At 29.2% G+C, this 15,150-nt stretch overlaps 5 protein-coding genes across 8 annotated transcripts; 4 read left to right on the top strand and 1 right to left on the bottom strand.

Moving 5' to 3' along the window:
* Positions 1-316: 316 nt before the first annotated feature.
* LOC118067437 (uncharacterized) lies at positions 317-5,761 on the top strand. 2 transcript variants are annotated; one of them, XM_035084148.1, is made up of 8 exons: positions 317-728; positions 800-1,062; positions 1,357-1,654; positions 2,178-2,307; positions 2,560-3,079; positions 3,214-3,419; positions 4,419-4,603; positions 4,896-5,761. In XM_035084148.1, exons 6-8 carry the CDS (start codon positions 3,396-3,398, stop codon positions 5,740-5,742), a joined length of 1,056 nt encoding a protein of 351 aa, XP_034940039.1. In that variant the 5' UTR covers positions 317-728; positions 800-1,062; positions 1,357-1,654; positions 2,178-2,307; positions 2,560-3,079; positions 3,214-3,395; the 3' UTR covers positions 5,743-5,761. The 2 variants fall into 2 exon arrangements, with proteins under 2 accessions (XP_034940039.1, XP_034940038.1); XM_035084147.1 differs by having other exon boundaries at positions 800-1,221.
* Positions 5,762-6,970: 1,209 nt separating this feature from the next.
* LOC118067438 (CKLF-like MARVEL transmembrane domain-containing protein 4) lies at positions 6,971-10,760 on the bottom strand. 3 transcript variants are annotated; one of them, XM_035084151.1, is made up of 6 exons: positions 10,113-10,760; positions 9,730-10,021; positions 8,733-8,880; positions 8,384-8,557; positions 7,438-7,536; positions 6,971-7,359 (listed from the first exon to the last, which is right to left on the bottom strand). In XM_035084151.1, the coding sequence occupies exons 3-6, from the start codon at positions 8,865-8,867 to the stop codon at positions 7,219-7,221; spliced, it is 549 nt and encodes a 182-aa protein (XP_034940042.1). In that variant the 5' UTR covers positions 8,868-8,880; positions 9,730-10,021; positions 10,113-10,760; the 3' UTR covers positions 6,971-7,218. The 3 variants fall into 3 exon arrangements, with proteins under 3 accessions (XP_034940042.1, XP_034940041.1, XP_034940043.1); XM_035084150.1 differs by lacking the exon at positions 9,730-10,021 and having other exon boundaries at positions 10,113-10,748; XM_035084152.1 differs by lacking the exons at positions 9,730-10,021; positions 10,113-10,760 and adding an exon at positions 9,309-9,450.
* A 309-nt stretch (positions 10,761-11,069) lies between these two features.
* On the top strand, positions 11,070-12,023 carry LOC118067411 (uncharacterized). Its single transcript, XM_035084114.1, has 3 exons — positions 11,070-11,537; positions 11,610-11,723; positions 11,796-12,023. The coding sequence occupies exons 1-3, from the start codon at positions 11,188-11,190 to the stop codon at positions 11,944-11,946; spliced, it is 615 nt and encodes a 204-aa protein (XP_034940005.1). The 5' UTR covers positions 11,070-11,187; the 3' UTR covers positions 11,947-12,023.
* Positions 12,024-12,228: 205 nt separating this feature from the next.
* On the top strand, positions 12,229-13,975 carry LOC118067424 (rRNA N6-adenosine-methyltransferase ZCCHC4). Its single transcript, XM_035084129.1, has 4 exons — positions 12,229-12,376; positions 12,456-13,003; positions 13,086-13,755; positions 13,838-13,975. The coding sequence occupies exons 1-4, from the start codon at positions 12,304-12,306 to the stop codon at positions 13,957-13,959; spliced, it is 1,413 nt and encodes a 470-aa protein (XP_034940020.1). The 5' UTR covers positions 12,229-12,303; the 3' UTR covers positions 13,960-13,975.
* A 347-nt stretch (positions 13,976-14,322) lies between these two features.
* Positions 14,323-15,104, top strand: LOC118067427 (neurophysin 1-like). Its single transcript, XM_035084134.1, has 3 exons — positions 14,323-14,492; positions 14,596-14,800; positions 14,908-15,104. Exons 1-3 carry the CDS (start codon positions 14,358-14,360, stop codon positions 14,982-14,984), a joined length of 417 nt encoding a protein of 138 aa, XP_034940025.1. The 5' UTR covers positions 14,323-14,357; the 3' UTR covers positions 14,985-15,104.
* Positions 15,105-15,150: the final 46 nt, after the last annotated feature.

Genomic DNA, 15,150 nt, shown 5'->3' with positions numbered 1-15,150 from the left:
ACGCTAAGTTTCATTTTATGGTTCAGTAAAGTTGAAAAAAATTACAATAACTATAGAGAAGATGCGAAAATGTGTTATTCGCTTTCCATTAAATTTTCACTTTCATATAACCTTGATCTGAAAGTCAGAATGAAGTTTATTTTCAATATCAAATCAATAGGTGATTTAAAAGCAAATATTTATCAACAATAGCATATAAAGAGAGTCTTAAAAGAACATATACATATATTTCAAAGTGTCTTTTTTTTTGCAATTTTAATACTTACCGGCTTTATAAGTCCAAATTTTTACACAATTTATCACGATTTTGTTGGCGAGCACTGTTTGTTGTCAATGTGGTTGGAAGAAGGATGTATTAATGGTTATATTGAATCAGTGATGAACTAAACGTAATCAAGCTGCAATAAATACTCGAATGTATTTGAAGTCAAGACGTGAAGCGCAGTACTGACGACGATCGAGAGCGCGTGTGTAGGCTGACCAGGGTAGAAAAGGAAGCCGGCGTCGAAGCTATGAGTAAAGTAAGAAGGAGACGTAGGGGAAGAAGAAAAATAAGAATAAGAAGAAGGAAACCATTGGAGCCCTTGAAAGGAGAATTGGAAAGTATGCCGGCAAAATTCATGCCAGCGACCTTGACTACATTTTTCCCCTTGACTTTCTTGACAACGTGCTTTCCGTCTGGTTGACTTCCAGCTGAACAACTCAAGCGCAAGCTTTCAACATATCACGTATGTTTCTATGGTATTATTAAACAAATTTTCATGATATTTCTCATCATACAGTATTCATATATTGGTAGGAATGATGGTGTAAAAAAAAACTTCAGTTGCAAGAAGAAGAAACAACTAATGAAGTGGCGTTCTCCCATGGTGGCCACTTCATGAACCCTGTTTTCTTCAAGAATTCATAGTGGGGGTGAAAGATGGCCGCCCTCAGCGACTGCTTGGCTTGGGAGAATAAAAAAATTAATAAAATAAAAAAAGTGAAAAAGCGAAACGCGGGAACCGGTTTCACAGGGGCAGTTTCAACCTCTCGGCAAAATCATCTGTCTGGCTAACTTCTGTGAGTCCTGAATTCTTCTGCACATCCACTATTTCATTGCGAATCTTCAAGAAAATCCAAATGATGGTTATTTTCTTCAAAACTTTTCATTTTATTTCTCTACTGAAGGTCTTCTTTTGATACCGATTTAAATATTTTTTAGGTTAATTTATTACTAAGGTTTTTATCATTTATTAAAATGTTAAATATTTTAGAATTTATTATTTCAAGTATTTGTTAAAAAATGTAGAAAAACATTGAATTGAAGTATGAATTCAATGATTTATCAATTAATAGCATTTCAACCATTTTTAGGATATTGCAAAATTTGAGCAACTGAAACAAAGAAATGTGGATAAATATATGTTATATCTTCTGATGTTATTCTCACAATTCAACAACGTTTAAATAAAATAGGAAGTTACTATGGTAAAATACTTCGAAATTCTTTGAAGAAAAGAAAGAAAAAAGGGAGGAAAAAAATGAAATGAGGTAACACACAAAGCGCCACACCTGCTTGCATTAATATACGGATGCCGGTTCACACACTATTGCCTTGTTCTATGCACTCTCATACTCAATTTTGTTGGGTTGTAACGACTATTTGTGGCAGGTGAGACAAAATGGTATCCGCAAGACAGCCAAGTGCACTTGCTTCTTTTCTCTTGCACATCTAGGTATATAATAAATTTACTCAAACAATAAAGAATTGGATTAATTTTTTTTTTAATAACGATTTTATTGCTTGAAGATTTCTACATTTATTCATGTGATGTAGGTTAATAGTTGATGAAGCATAATTTTCATTTTTTATGGAACAATTGGCTTTTAATGGATCCTTAAAAAATATTTTCACTTTTAGCTATTTTGTTTATTAATACCAATTAACTTTCTCCTTGACCGTTACGTACATATTTATTACAACTTATGTCAAATGATCTAATGTAATTTCCTTTTTGATATTCATATTTTATAATCGTAATGATAAATGCTGATTATATTATGCAATTGGTACAAATTTTGTGTTCATTATTTATTCAACAAAACTGGATAGAACAACATTTCTCTCTAGTCAAAATAAATTTTTTCTTTCACAAAATATATTACTAATAAAGTAAATTTTATTATATTTCTAGAAAATTAACTCAAAGAACTGCTAAAAATATTTCACAACACGATAAGATAATGAATAACCGAAAAAGGAAAAATATGCAGCATTTAGTAAAAAATGCAGTCAAGTTGCAATTCTGCATTTTTTGTTTGTAGGTAAGAAATTTTTGTTACTTTTTATTTCATTGAATTATTTGATAAATATTTTAAATAAGTAATATTCAGAATAATATTTTATTCATTTGTATTTGATACATTTTTTTATATATAAATAATTCATGATAGCAAATAATGTAAAAATTTGAAAGTCATTGTTTGTTATTAATAAATTTCACTTCTTTAGACATTTAAAAAGTTCCATTTTTTATGTTAATTTTACGAACATAATTCTGTCTTTGCTTGTTCTAGAATTCTCAGTAAAATGACTAGAATTTTCTCCACACCAAGACAAACAGTAATTCAAGATAAATAATCACTTTAATATCTGGAATTAATATACCGTTTCGACTACCTTTCAAGTCAATATGACCTTTAAAATAATAAATAATTTATAATCCACACATATTTAAACATCCCAGAAGTATCTCATTGTTGAATTGTAATGGTAATATGGACGGAAGAAACAAGTCATCTGGTATATGGAGAGTGATCGCAAGATGTCAATTACCGTGACCTTGGGATGGCATTGAGTTAGCGGGAGAAATAAGACTATTTCCTCGGGCTTTTTAGTCATTTTGTCCCACAGATTAACAATTAAAGTGTTGCATATATTGCCAAGAAACCACATTAAGATAATTCTGTGGTTGCAAATGTGATGCTGATGGTGTAGATGTTGCGTACAACGTTATTCTGACATTTTTTTTTAACCATTTCAAGTACTACCATACCAAGATCTCCAAGAAGCAGAAACAATCCGGCATTCCAGTTGGTAAGTCAAACTAGTAGCTTTATAGCAAACAGGACTTTGGAATAATTAGCTAGAAGAAGATTCTAGATATATTCTTTTTTATCAATTTTTTTTTTATGAATTGTGCTTATACTAATACAATTGTTATTCTACAGTGGTTTTGATTTTCCTGCACGCATCGTGCTCTACAATTCTTATAAATTGAAGGAAAGTTGGTCTCTACTTCAACTCCTTTAGCAATTTAACGGGGATATAGGTATAAGAACTCAGAGACGGGGAGCTGCTCGAGATAGTTCGACATAACACACCACACCCAGTCTTACACTGCGTGAAAGACATGATTGTGCCAATTAAATTTTTTGTAAGTATCTATTTTTTGGTATTTTTTTAATAGTTTATCAAAACCTAATATCCAAAAATAATCCTAATTATTAATTAAATTAGTTATTTTATTTAAGTTTTAATTCAAAAATTTTCATTTACTAATTCAACATTTTTTATTGATTAACTTTTCAGAGCAAAAATAATCATTTTATTTCATGAGTGAAAAATAACCAATTTGTTGGATAAAATTATGAAAGTAATTAAATAGCATAACGTGACACTGTGAAATATGCAATTAAATAATTATGGCAAGAGACATTATACCAAACTAGATTATGATGTAATACATCATCTAGTTCTTTCGTTTTGTTTTTTTTTTTTTAAATGCTTAATCTTGTATCAATTACATTTCAAGTTATTTAGTTCTCTCATAATTATTCGAGTATAAATTATTTACTATTCTTGTTAAATGAGCGAATCGGGAGTATATCTAAAAAAAATAAACTTTTGCATTTGTTGCGTGACCGAAAGAGAAAGTAACCGATTTTCACATCTCCTTGTCCAACTTAATTCGGTTAACGTCTCACTAGGTTTTTAACTCGAAATGTGTGTTATTTTCTTTCACTTTTATCAACGGGTTATGACAATTTTTCATGAATTTTAACTAACTCCAAAACACGTTTATCTATTTTTTTTCCAATCCAATCCGGAAGTGTTATGTTTATTCAATCGATTAATTTATATTCGGTCATACGAGCCAACATCAAGGTTCATTGGCTCATGACAAGGAGATAGGAATTAAATGGAATGTGGTGCGGTTACTAAATTGAATATCCAAGATTACATTAACGTATAAGTAAGAGAGAAGAGAAAGTGATATAAATGGTTCATAGCACGTGCCAAGGATATATTTAACTTTTTCCATGTGTATAGAAATTTAAATGAGCTTATATGCATAAGGAAAGTCGATCTAGTATTCGGTATATGATTATTATAATAACTAGTAAAATAACCATTTTTTATTTTATGTCCATAGCTATTGATATGTGCCGTGGAAGTCGTTTGGGCACAATTTCCAGATTTAAATTCTGATCCAATTCAAAAAGGACCAATTTCACGTACATCGACGCGCTTTTTCCCGCGTCAACAGCCATCACGATCTAATGTTGGACCACCATCAGGCATCAACAATCAACGTATACGACGTCCTATTGCATTAAAGTAATTATTTACTGTTCTTGTTTGCTCAATGCTGAGAAAAATTTGATGAAACAGTGCATTGTAACATTAGCACTTCAATTTTAATTATCAGAATATGTCTTTTGATTTGAAAAATTAAATTTTTTTAAGATATTTAATCAAAAGTAAAGAATTTTAATTTTATATCGTAAATAATCTACAGACTAATTAAATTAATTCCATGAGAAAATACCTTTGGATAATTTTTTTCTCAGTATAAACGATTGAATAAACGATAACGAATCTAATTAACACAATTTTCTCATCTTTTAAGGAATCGACCAGCATCAGAAGCGAATGAAATTTCCTCATTTAATCCAATTCGGCCAAAACCGACATTACTTCCGTTAATAAAACCAGAAAATCCGTCATCGCCGCCCCAATTACAGCGAGACCAGCCTATAAAACCAGTTAACGAAGAAAGTAAAGAGGAAGAGGAAGATGCTAATTCACCTGTCATTAAACCACTGAATCCAGTAGTGATACCTCAACCTCAACAAGTATTTCCTCAACAACCCAGTAATCTCTTATCTAGTCCCTTAACACCCAGGCCGGAACCAATCTTTCAATTCAGACCAAATTTGAATCCCACTTTTATCCAACCAGTTCAACCACCAACTCGTGATGAAAACATTCCACCAGTTCAATATCGCCCACAGAAGCCAGTTAAATTGCGTAAGCCTATTCAAGAAGACGACGAAGTTCACATTTCAGTGAAGCAACAGTATCAGCAGCCGTCAATTAACAAACAATCGTACAATAAAAAGGCTGGGTATCGTGAGAAGAAACCTGTAGCACAAGCGATTCGTCGTTGGAGAGAGGATAATGATGACGGTTCTATTACTTGGGGATACGAAAATGATGATGGATCTTACAAAGAAGAAATTATTGGTGTTGATTGTATAACACGTGGCAAATATGGATACATTGATTTAGATGGAGTTAAGAGAGAGTATTCATATGAAATGGGAATCAAGTGTGATGAACAAGAAGACGAAGAAGAAAGTGGATTTGTTGATTATCAAGAAAACAAACTAGTCTTACCTAATGGAAAAACAATTGATTTATCAAATATGGGTAAAAAACAAGGACGTAGACCTCAGCCACTTTACAGAAATTAAATTTTTTTGTTACACATTTTTTTATTGTTGTAACAATTTATTTACCTTCCTCAGGCAATTTTTCGTTTATTTTTCACTGTGTTAATGCGTACGTATTTTTAATAATAATAATAATAATTTTTTTTTTAATAATATTAATAATAGTAATTATAATGTTCGATAAACATACAAGGCAACGTGATAATACATCAATTCATCTCATGTAACTTAATTATTATCAATTCGTATACACAATACGTATTGTTTGCATTGTAATGGTATTGGTCCATTTAAATAACAAGTTTATGGAATATACAATAATTAATTTTACAAAAATAAGGTAAGTAAATTTATGATTTCCTTCATTTAATTCAATTCTCTATTGCATATTTCATGTTAATAATTTTAGAACTTTCATTGTAGCTTGGCAAGAGTAATGATTATAATTTACACTATTATTCTATAATACTATTTATTATATTGCTTTTAATCGATTTACCACACATATTCTAATTCAATATATTTTACTTAAATGGATGTTCTATTTATTGCTCATAATAAATTTCTCAATATAATTTAATGAGGCACTACAAATGAAAATTTTATAAATAGTTAATGCATTTAGACATTTATTACTTCTACTTATTATTTAATTACTTGTATCAAGTATTAAAATTATAAAAATTGAAACTCATGCAATAGAGATTTAAATAATTTTTAAACACACACAAATTCGAAACAAAATAAGTAAACACACAAAAACAATATTAAAATACTAGTAATGTAGAAAAAGAATATTCCCAATTATATTACAAACTTTAACGACATAATTTTTATTTAGAATATTATTTATAAATAAATATCGTTGTTTTGTAATGAATATTTCATTCATAAATATAAAAGTTTTGTAAAATTAGCAGTTCTTACAAGCAATATTCAAAATATATTATCTCCTTAATACTTTTTGAATCATGAAAAATCAATATAATGAACAGAAAATTATGACTTGGTATAGAGAGAAACATATAAAAGTATACCTCTTTGCATAAGCGTATGAATTAAACACAAAAGTATGAAAATAAATAATTACAAATTCACAATACGCGTGCAACAAAATTAGCAAATACAAAATATAGATTAATCGTGCACATAAATATACAAAAATATGTACAAAGTTTGAACAATTTTTTTCATCTTTTGTGTTTTTTTTTTGTGTGTATCAATCTAAATTCTACGCGATGAGTTAATGTTTTTTTTTCTAATATTGAATCTTTAATAAATCCAATTTATCCAACTATCAACACCACTAATAGCACGCAAAAAAATTTTGCATAGGCAACTGCACTATATAATCTATAAATTTACAGCAACTGACAAATATAGTTAATAATTTAGACACTTGATTATGATTTTATGTAGAGGTAGGTATACATAATATGTCGAATGGATATGATGAACATGAATGAGATTTATGTTCTCCTTCTTCTTGATATGCCATTAATAAGCCGGACTTGTTACAGTCGATACTTGTTTAGTACTTTCATGTAGTTGACCTTGGGCTGGAGTTCCACTCTTTATTGCTTTGAATTTCAAGAAGGCATCAAAAGCATAGGTACCCAGGGCACAAAATCCAAAGAACTAAATTAAGATGAGATCAGTTAAAATTTTACTATTCAACCCTCAAAAAAAAAAAAAGAAATAAATTAAAATACTTACTGCAGCCGCACCATAAGCTTCTCTTCCTCGAGCAAAATCAGCAGCTAATGAAGCAGCCAGGAGATAAAACAGACTCCAAATCGCGCAGAAAATGAATTCCTGTAATAAATAAAGAATTTAGAAAGTGGATAGTTGTGTAAGAAAATAGATGAAAAATTATTCAATGCATTTAAAAGCGCATTAGCAATCAGAATAAATATTATCAAATGCTCTAAAGAGGCATCAAGAAATTTCTGTGCGTTTAAAAATTTTTATAAAAGTATGAACAAACAACAGCTTATGTATAAAGTATATATGAAGTAAAAAAGAGTTAATTATTCAATCTAATTGGAGCTTGATATCTGATATAATAGGCTTATCTACTTGATGAGCATATTATTTGTTGAGTGGTGCATAGACTAATGTTTCAATGTGAAAACATCCAACAAAATGTTGGTTTCATTGATGGAATAGGGAATATAATAATGAAATAAAATCCAATCTGTATCTACTTAAAAATGTTTGAAAAATCTCAAAACCTGGATTTTTTCAACTGGTGTCGGTAAAATTAAATTGCAGAACCGGAGTTGTACGTGGACTTACGTACCTGAGCATGTTTTCATTCCCTTTACTGTTAAACATAATGAAAATATGAAAGAAAGAGAGTATGAAAATGATGGTTCAAGTGTTATGACTCATGATATATAAATATAATTGTGATTGAAGTATTAATATTATTCAATTTATCAGTACGATTAAAATGTGATTAGTGTGTTAAGTTTGTTGATATTACTGAACAAAAAATCACATTAAGTTGACGACAATTAATACAAGTGAAGATGATAACATGGTATTTTTAATTTATTATCAACTATAATATAAAATATATATCTATTAAAAAAATTATGAAACCACATCATCACCTTCTTTTTTAATATCAAATCAATTACATCATTGATATACTCACTATTTTATTCCATGGTACCCTATAAAATTTCTCCACTACATGGAATAAATAAAGTCCCAAGAGAATTCCAGTGAACCAAAAACCTAGCATGGCTACTGTATTGAACCAATTTCCACGACTATGAGATCCAAATGCGGAGCAAGTGATGCAAATAAATCCCAAGAGATTTAGAGCCTGAAAAAATGTATAACTTTAATTTTTGTGGTATTTTAAAACTTATCAATATGATGATACATTATTTGGTTCTGAATCATTAATTGTTATCTTTTATTGATATTACTTTTATCATTTTTATTTTCATTTCACTTGATTAGATTCAAGTTATAAATGACTATTATAAATATCTTACCATCTGTGCACATTTTAACATGCCCGGTAAACTCCTGATGTAGGATGGATCGAATCTCACATTTGGTTGATGTGTTGTCGATGATGTAGTGACTGTTGTTGTCGTGGTGTGCTGTCCAGGAAATCCTTGCTCCATTTTTGTTTGTTATCTATATGAACCAGACGAAATAAAGCTTCATTAATAAATTAAAAGATAACAGTAATTAAAATAACGACAACTAATTAGATCTTTTGATTGTTAATGAATTATTAAAAATATTTATTTATCAAAATGATGTGACTCTAAGACAGTTATTGAATTAAAATTGAAATAGTTGGACTGGTGAAAATAGAAACGATGCATGTGGGCGTCATCATGAAACACTATGATTAACATTGTCATTAAAATCAATAATAAAATAATAACTCTTCATATGGAGCCTACTAACGCATAAATAACAATTAAAAATTTTAATTATAGCTGTAGAACTAATAAATGCTAATTTAAAACAAACTCCATGAATTGTCACGAAAACTTTTATTATCGTCAATGTCACACTAACATTGACATTATTTGAAATCTATATTTCATACTTACGGAGAAATAAGTTAGCTCGTAAGATTTTAAGTAAGATTATTGTAAAAACATAATAACGAGAAAATCAATAAAAAGTCGAGAAGATAAGGAGGAAAAAAAATATGATAAGAAAAGATAAACGGAAAGCAATAACCGCGAAATGCCACTCCTTGAATAGAAGAAATCTTATAGAATTAACTGGAGATTATTGTTTAATATAATGAGACGTCTGTTGAGTAATAGTGTGAGAAGTTGAAACATAAGTAATTAAAATGCGAATAATCACTTTCTGATGTTAATATTCCATTTATATTTCACTTGTGCACTGTAACAATTATAAAATTCTGTCAAGTTTTGATATTTAACCTTTCTAATGATGATAATAGCAAGATGAGGAAGAATTCGCAAAAATTTGATACGAAAGAAAGCGTGTAAAACTTACGACTCAGCAGGAGAGAATAACAAAACGAACACCCGGGATGCTGTAATACGATGACCTAATCCACGCGGCCTTACCAAAGCTTCTCGTTTTACTCTCGACTCTTGTACGAGGAATTTTGCTATCCGTATAGTTTATAATTGTGTTAGTAGGCGGGATCCAGAAATGCCGTTGGAATTACATATGTACAGTACTCCGTTTCATATCGACCCGAATTAATCAATGTTTTTTCATGCGTTGAAACGACGCCGTTTTAATACCGGAGTTCTGGGTCAGTCCACGAGAACCGTCAATGCTATTGAATATTTATGAATGCAAATATGCAAATAAAATTAGTTTTAACAAAAGATAAAATTGTTAAATATATAATTGTTGAATTTACGTACTTGATAATATCTTTGAACACTTTAGCTCACTCGTTCTTTTTCCTTTTACTGATTAATACACTTAAATGACGCCAACGTACGGTAGCCAACTGACTGTAGACATCAAAATAAAATGCCAACGCAAGATCCTTTTTCTCTCTTTATTTTCTCATTCTCTCTTACTCGGCCGTCTTCTTCCTCTATACCGGTGAAGTGTTGGGAAAGTAGGAACGTTGGTGCAACAACATCAACAATTCAGAATTGAGATTTCAATTTTTTTTTTTTACAATAATAAACAATATATAGTTATATCTATTTTTAGGCAATAATTAAAAGGATGATAGTTGTATAATTGAGAACTTTATCAACTTTTTTAGATATTTATATAGAGTTTGTAATACTACTGGAGAGTTTTATATATTCTTTCAGAACATAACCTATTTTTTTAGAACACAGTCAGCGAAAATTGGATGTTATTGCAGGTTGTAATTGATTGTCCTATTTTATAGTTGATTGATAAGCCTCTTCTTAGAAGAACGCACAGTGATTAACCACATTTTCTTGAAAATATATCTATGAAGTTGTTATCAAAAAGTATTCTTGATTTCTTTATAGGAGTGTGCGTAAGTCATTGATTTTAATCAACTAAATTATCATAGAATAAATGTAAATGAACAAATATTAATAATAATCCATATAAATATATTGTTTATTGAATTAAAAACTGAGGAAAAACACTGAGAATATGAAGAAATTTGTTTTGAGATTTTGGAGGGAAAATTGGCTATAGCAACTGTTCTTTAATCTGAAAATTATCGACGGTTGGTAAGTAAAGTGAATCGTCGGTAAAGTATAAAAGTTTGTTTTCTGGAGAATATTTTGATGATAACTGATCGATCTAAAACAAAGGATAATAAAATTGCTTTTTTATTCAGGCAGAGGGGGTGAGTGACTCAGTCTTCTTCCTGAGTCCTAGTTCAATACCCACGTTGTTTGGAGAACCATAACCTTTTATTAAAGAATCACAATAACACATTCATCAAATTTATATTGTTTTGGTACATTTCGTGATTGATTACTAAAAAATTTTGTAATAATGAAAACTAAAGTAAATCAGAATCTTGATGATTATAATGATAGACGTGATAAAACACTTTACGTTCGTTTACCACATACGATTCATAATGCAGACGAGGTGCAAAAATTATTTCCAATCCCTGTAGAAGTAAGATTGCTTCGACAATCATCAAGGAATTGTCATGTTGTTTTTTCGACAGTAGAAGAAAAAATGAAGAATTTAGAACATGTGAAACAACAGGTTATAAATGGAAAAAGAGTTTACGCTAGTCTGATAAATAAGTCTTACGTTAAACGAAAATTGATGAAGAAACCAAATAAAAAACTTGTTATCCCTGAACCTTCACCCTCTCCAAAAATAACTCGAACGTGAGTATTCTTCAGTGTTATTTTATTTTATAAAATTTATTGTCTAATTTTTATTATAAATAATTATTCTAGACTTTACGTCTGTAATATCAATATGAAATCAACCATCGATGATTTGAAAGAAGCTTTTGGTGAAGTAAGCACGGCAGCATTTATCAATAAAGAAAAGAATAAACACAATACAAAGTATGTATATTTTTATTATTTAATACAGTAAATAAACAATACAAAACTAATTTTTTTTTATATTTATTACAGAGAAGCAATTGTGAAATTATCGAATGGTAAACTCGCTGCAGAATATTTAAAAAATGAAAAAGAACCACCTTGTCTTCATGGGAATAAATTAATAATTAAACCAGACACACGAAAACATCGGAAATCTGAGAAGTTAAGCGATAAGAGTTGAAGTAATTTATAGAAAATATTAATAGATAAATTAATGGTTCAAACAAATACAATAAAATTTTGGAGTAAAACATTCCACTAAGTGATGTTATTGATTTTATAACCTAGTAAATTATTAAATGAAAATATTTTATTTGTATTTTAACCAAATAATTTACTAAGTATCGAATTTTTTTAATAAAATAATTAAAATGCATTGTAAATAGTTTTTAAATCCTATCTGATTAATGTTATTTATCGACACAAGATGTCAGAATGATCAATTGGAAGCATGGCTGTATGTTAAATAATTAAAAACGCAAACAAATCCATATATTTTTATTTTAATCTTTATAATTTCGCTATACAATAATCAATAATGATTATCAATGAACAAAAAATAACAGGGATTTTGAATTCTAATATCAGTGAACATCCTAAATGTGCCCACGGTATTTAAAATTTTTTTTTCTATTCAACTACCTTCTTTTAAGGCTAGGATAACCTCAATAATCAAATAATTTCTTTTAGGACCCACTTTATTATTTCAAAGGACGTATAATGACAACAAAATTAAATATTTTTATGCTTGTTCAGCTTGTAGAGATAGGAAATTATGTAATTTCTATTTAGAAAAAGATCAACAAATGACATTGTCCCAAAAAAAATTATGGGATCAGCAACTTCAAAAGCTATCTAAATCTTACAATCATCAAAAATGCTTCATCAGATTTAATCAATTATTATGTGAATCGCCAGATAAAAGACTTTATTGTCATACATGTGAAGAACTTTTATCTAGCAATGATAGCCACAAGCATACCAATCATGAATTAACATTTAATTTAACTGATGATCAAATGATGAACCCTACAACATTTTTGCGACCTCTTTCTGATGCAAAAAAAGAAGCACAATATTTATTTTCTACGAAAGCTACTGTTGATATTGTTGATATGATTTTAAATCAAGGTATTAAACATGTTTTGTGCATAGGAGCCCCAAGGATTCATGAATTTCTAACTCAACATTACAAGGAACAAGTGTCTAGCCTTCTTCTAGATTTTGATAAAAGATTTGTAGGTATTTCAATTATAAAGATAATAATATTTAAATTATAAACAATGAATTTTCTTAATAATTATATTTTTTTATGTACAGCATAATTTCTTCGGACCTCTTGAATACTGTTGGTATAATCTCTTCAATAATTATTTCTTCAAAAACGAATCCAAACAAGTTTTTAAAGACTTTCTAACCCAGAATAATGGTAAAGATATTCTTCTAATCTGTGATCCACCTTTCGGAGGTAGAGTAGAGTTTATTTCTCAAACATTAAGGACAATAAGTGATTTACATAAAAAATGGAATAAATCCCTAGGAGAGGATGAACTAAAAATAATGTTCATATTTCCTTATTTCATGGAATCAATCATGAAATTTAAAGCCAACCCTACTGATATTGATGGTGGATTAAAAAATTTAAGGATGACAGACTATAAAGTTGATTATGATAATCATCCTCTGTTTATAACAGAATCAAATACAGGAAGAAAATATGGATCTCCTGTCAGATTATTTACGAATATTCCTTTGCATTTGTTAAAACTTCCTGAGAAAGATGGTTACAGGTATTGCAAAAAATGTTTGCGGTGGGTGTCAGCTGAAAATAAACATTGTAAAAAATGTAAAGAGTGCACTTCGAAAGATGGAAGACAGTATCAGCATTGTAATAAATGCCAAAAATGTGTCAAACCAACTTGGAAACACTGTGAAGTATGCCAGCGTTGTGCTTTGGAGAATCATTCTTGTGAAATTGTTCAACAATTAGGTAAGATGAAGTGCTTTATATAACATTTAATTGGTCACCAACTCATCCAATTCATGTTAAATAATTAACTTTTATTTTTTAGATACTACAAAACATGATCTGATAAATAAAAACTCAAAAAAGAGCTTACCTAAATCACGTTTAAAACGTAAAAAACATCGAATTGAAGACGTCAGTAATAAGAAGAAAAAAAAACTTCTTTGACTTGACTTTATTAGCCAAAGATTAATAATAAAATTTTTTACCTTTATTCCGTGGTTTATAATCATCAATTGAAGAGTAAAAATGAAAGTTTATCCTTGTGATATCATTCTCTTTTTATACCATGGAAATGTTTCTTTCATAAAAAAGAAACCACAACAAATCCTATAGAATATTCTTTTCGTTCATTCAAACGATCGAATAATTTTCATAATCTTTAGAGTGCTTTATTGTATTGGTTTATCCATTTTCCATTGCCCAAAACATTGTCAGAATTCAAATGATCCAAGCTCGAGTGATATAAAACATCCGCCAGTGATAAATTTTACAGTATGCTCTAGTTGGTCTAGTCAGCAACATCAAGAATTATTTTTCATTTTCTGCTGGCCTAAAAGATAACTATGTCGATGATATATAAATTAATAACACTTGCTATTTTAATCAGTGCCAGTTTGGCGTGTTTGATCACCAATTGTCCACGTGGTGGAAAGCGTGGAGAAAGTCCATTGTTATCAATGCATAGTTTTATCAAAGAAGTAAGTTAGTTTATTTAATTCAAATATTTTCCAAGCTTAGATAAATTAATTATTGCTTTCGGAAACTGTCAATTTAACTTTAAACGAAAATATATTCTTCCAGTGTATGAGCTGTGGACCTGGAGATCAAGGCCAATGTTTTGGACCCAATATTTGCTGTGGATCAACAATCGGATGCTATATTGGAACCTCAGAGACTTATAAATGTCGAGGAGAAAATTTATACTCTCATCCTTGTATTGCTGGATTTGCTATGTGTCGAGATAATACTGCTCGATGTGCTGCTAATAATATCTGTTGTTCTCAAGGTAATATAAAATATTTCGAAAAATAATCATCTTAATTTTTAATTATCAACATAAATACTGGATGACAAGAATAATTAGTAACCTAAAAAAATTTGTTTAATTTACAGAGAGTTGTCACATAGATTCTTCATGTAAAATCGGTGATGATCTGCAATCAATGGAGCAAAAAAACTATTCTTATTGATATGACGATGAATTTGAAGACCAATAATTGATGATAAATCGGAACCATTAAAAAAAGATAAAAATTTTGGTTAAAAAATGTTTGCATTTTATTTGTTGTCATTATTTCTGTAATCACTAAATATTATAAATAAAGATATAAATATTGAAAAAGTGAATTTAAAATA

This window comes from Chelonus insularis, unplaced genomic scaffold (genome assembly GCF_013357705.1).
Source record: "Chelonus insularis isolate UGA/USDA-ARS -01 unplaced genomic scaffold, ASM1335770v1 contig_383_pilon, whole genome shotgun sequence".
NCBI classification, from domain to species: Eukaryota; Metazoa; Arthropoda; class Insecta; order Hymenoptera; family Braconidae; genus Chelonus; species Chelonus insularis.
Note: the sequence above shows the minus strand (reverse complement) of the source record. Positions and strands in the feature narration are given on the sequence as shown.

What these genes read in the sequence shown, in the direction of transcription:
- LOC118067411 (XM_035084114.1), top strand. Translation starts at nt 11,188, where the DNA reads ATGAAAACTAAAGTAAATCAGAATCTTGATGATTATAATGATAGACGT. An exon ending in TCTCCAAAAATAACTCGAAC is followed by an intron (nt 11,538 to 11,609) that starts GTGAGTATTCTT and finishes TAATTATTCTAG; the next exon opens with ACTTTACGTCTGTAATATCA. An exon ending in AAGAATAAACACAATACAAA is followed by an intron (nt 11,724 to 11,795) that starts GTATGTATATTT and finishes TATTTATTACAG; the next exon opens with AGAAGCAATTGTGAAATTAT.
- LOC118067424 (XM_035084129.1), top strand. Translation starts at nt 12,304, where the DNA reads ATGATTATCAATGAACAAAAAATAACAGGGATTTTGAATTCTAATATC. An exon ending in ACATCCTAAATGTGCCCACG is followed by an intron (nt 12,377 to 12,455) that starts GTATTTAAAATT and finishes AATTTCTTTTAG; the next exon opens with GACCCACTTTATTATTTCAA. An exon ending in TGAAATTGTTCAACAATTAG is followed by an intron (nt 13,756 to 13,837) that starts GTAAGATGAAGT and finishes TTTATTTTTTAG; the next exon opens with ATACTACAAAACATGATCTG.
- LOC118067437 (XM_035084148.1), top strand. Translation starts at nt 3,396, where the DNA reads ATGATTGTGCCAATTAAATTTTTT. An exon ending in TTGTGCCAATTAAATTTTTT is followed by an intron (nt 3,420 to 4,418) that starts GTAAGTATCTAT and finishes TTATGTCCATAG; the next exon opens with CTATTGATATGTGCCGTGGA. An exon ending in CGACGTCCTATTGCATTAAA is followed by an intron (nt 4,604 to 4,895) that starts GTAATTATTTAC and finishes TCATCTTTTAAG; the next exon opens with GAATCGACCAGCATCAGAAG.
- LOC118067438 (XM_035084151.1), bottom strand. Translation starts at nt 8,867, where the DNA reads ATGGAGCAAGGATTTCCTGGACAGCACACCACGACAACAACAGTCACT. An exon ending in TGTTAAAATGTGCACAGATG is followed by an intron (nt 8,558 to 8,732) that starts GTAAGATATTTA and finishes ACATTTTTTCAG; the next exon opens with GCTCTAAATCTCTTGGGATT. An exon ending in AAGCTTATGGTGCGGCTGCA is followed by an intron (nt 7,360 to 7,437) that starts GTAAGTATTTTA and finishes ATCTTAATTTAG; the next exon opens with TTCTTTGGATTTTGTGCCCT.
- LOC118067427 (XM_035084134.1), top strand. Translation starts at nt 14,358, where the DNA reads ATGTCGATGATATATAAATTAATAACACTTGCTATTTTAATCAGTGCC. An exon ending in TGCATAGTTTTATCAAAGAA is followed by an intron (nt 14,493 to 14,595) that starts GTAAGTTAGTTT and finishes ATATTCTTCCAG; the next exon opens with TGTATGAGCTGTGGACCTGG. An exon ending in TAATATCTGTTGTTCTCAAG is followed by an intron (nt 14,801 to 14,907) that starts GTAATATAAAAT and finishes TTTAATTTACAG; the next exon opens with AGAGTTGTCACATAGATTCT.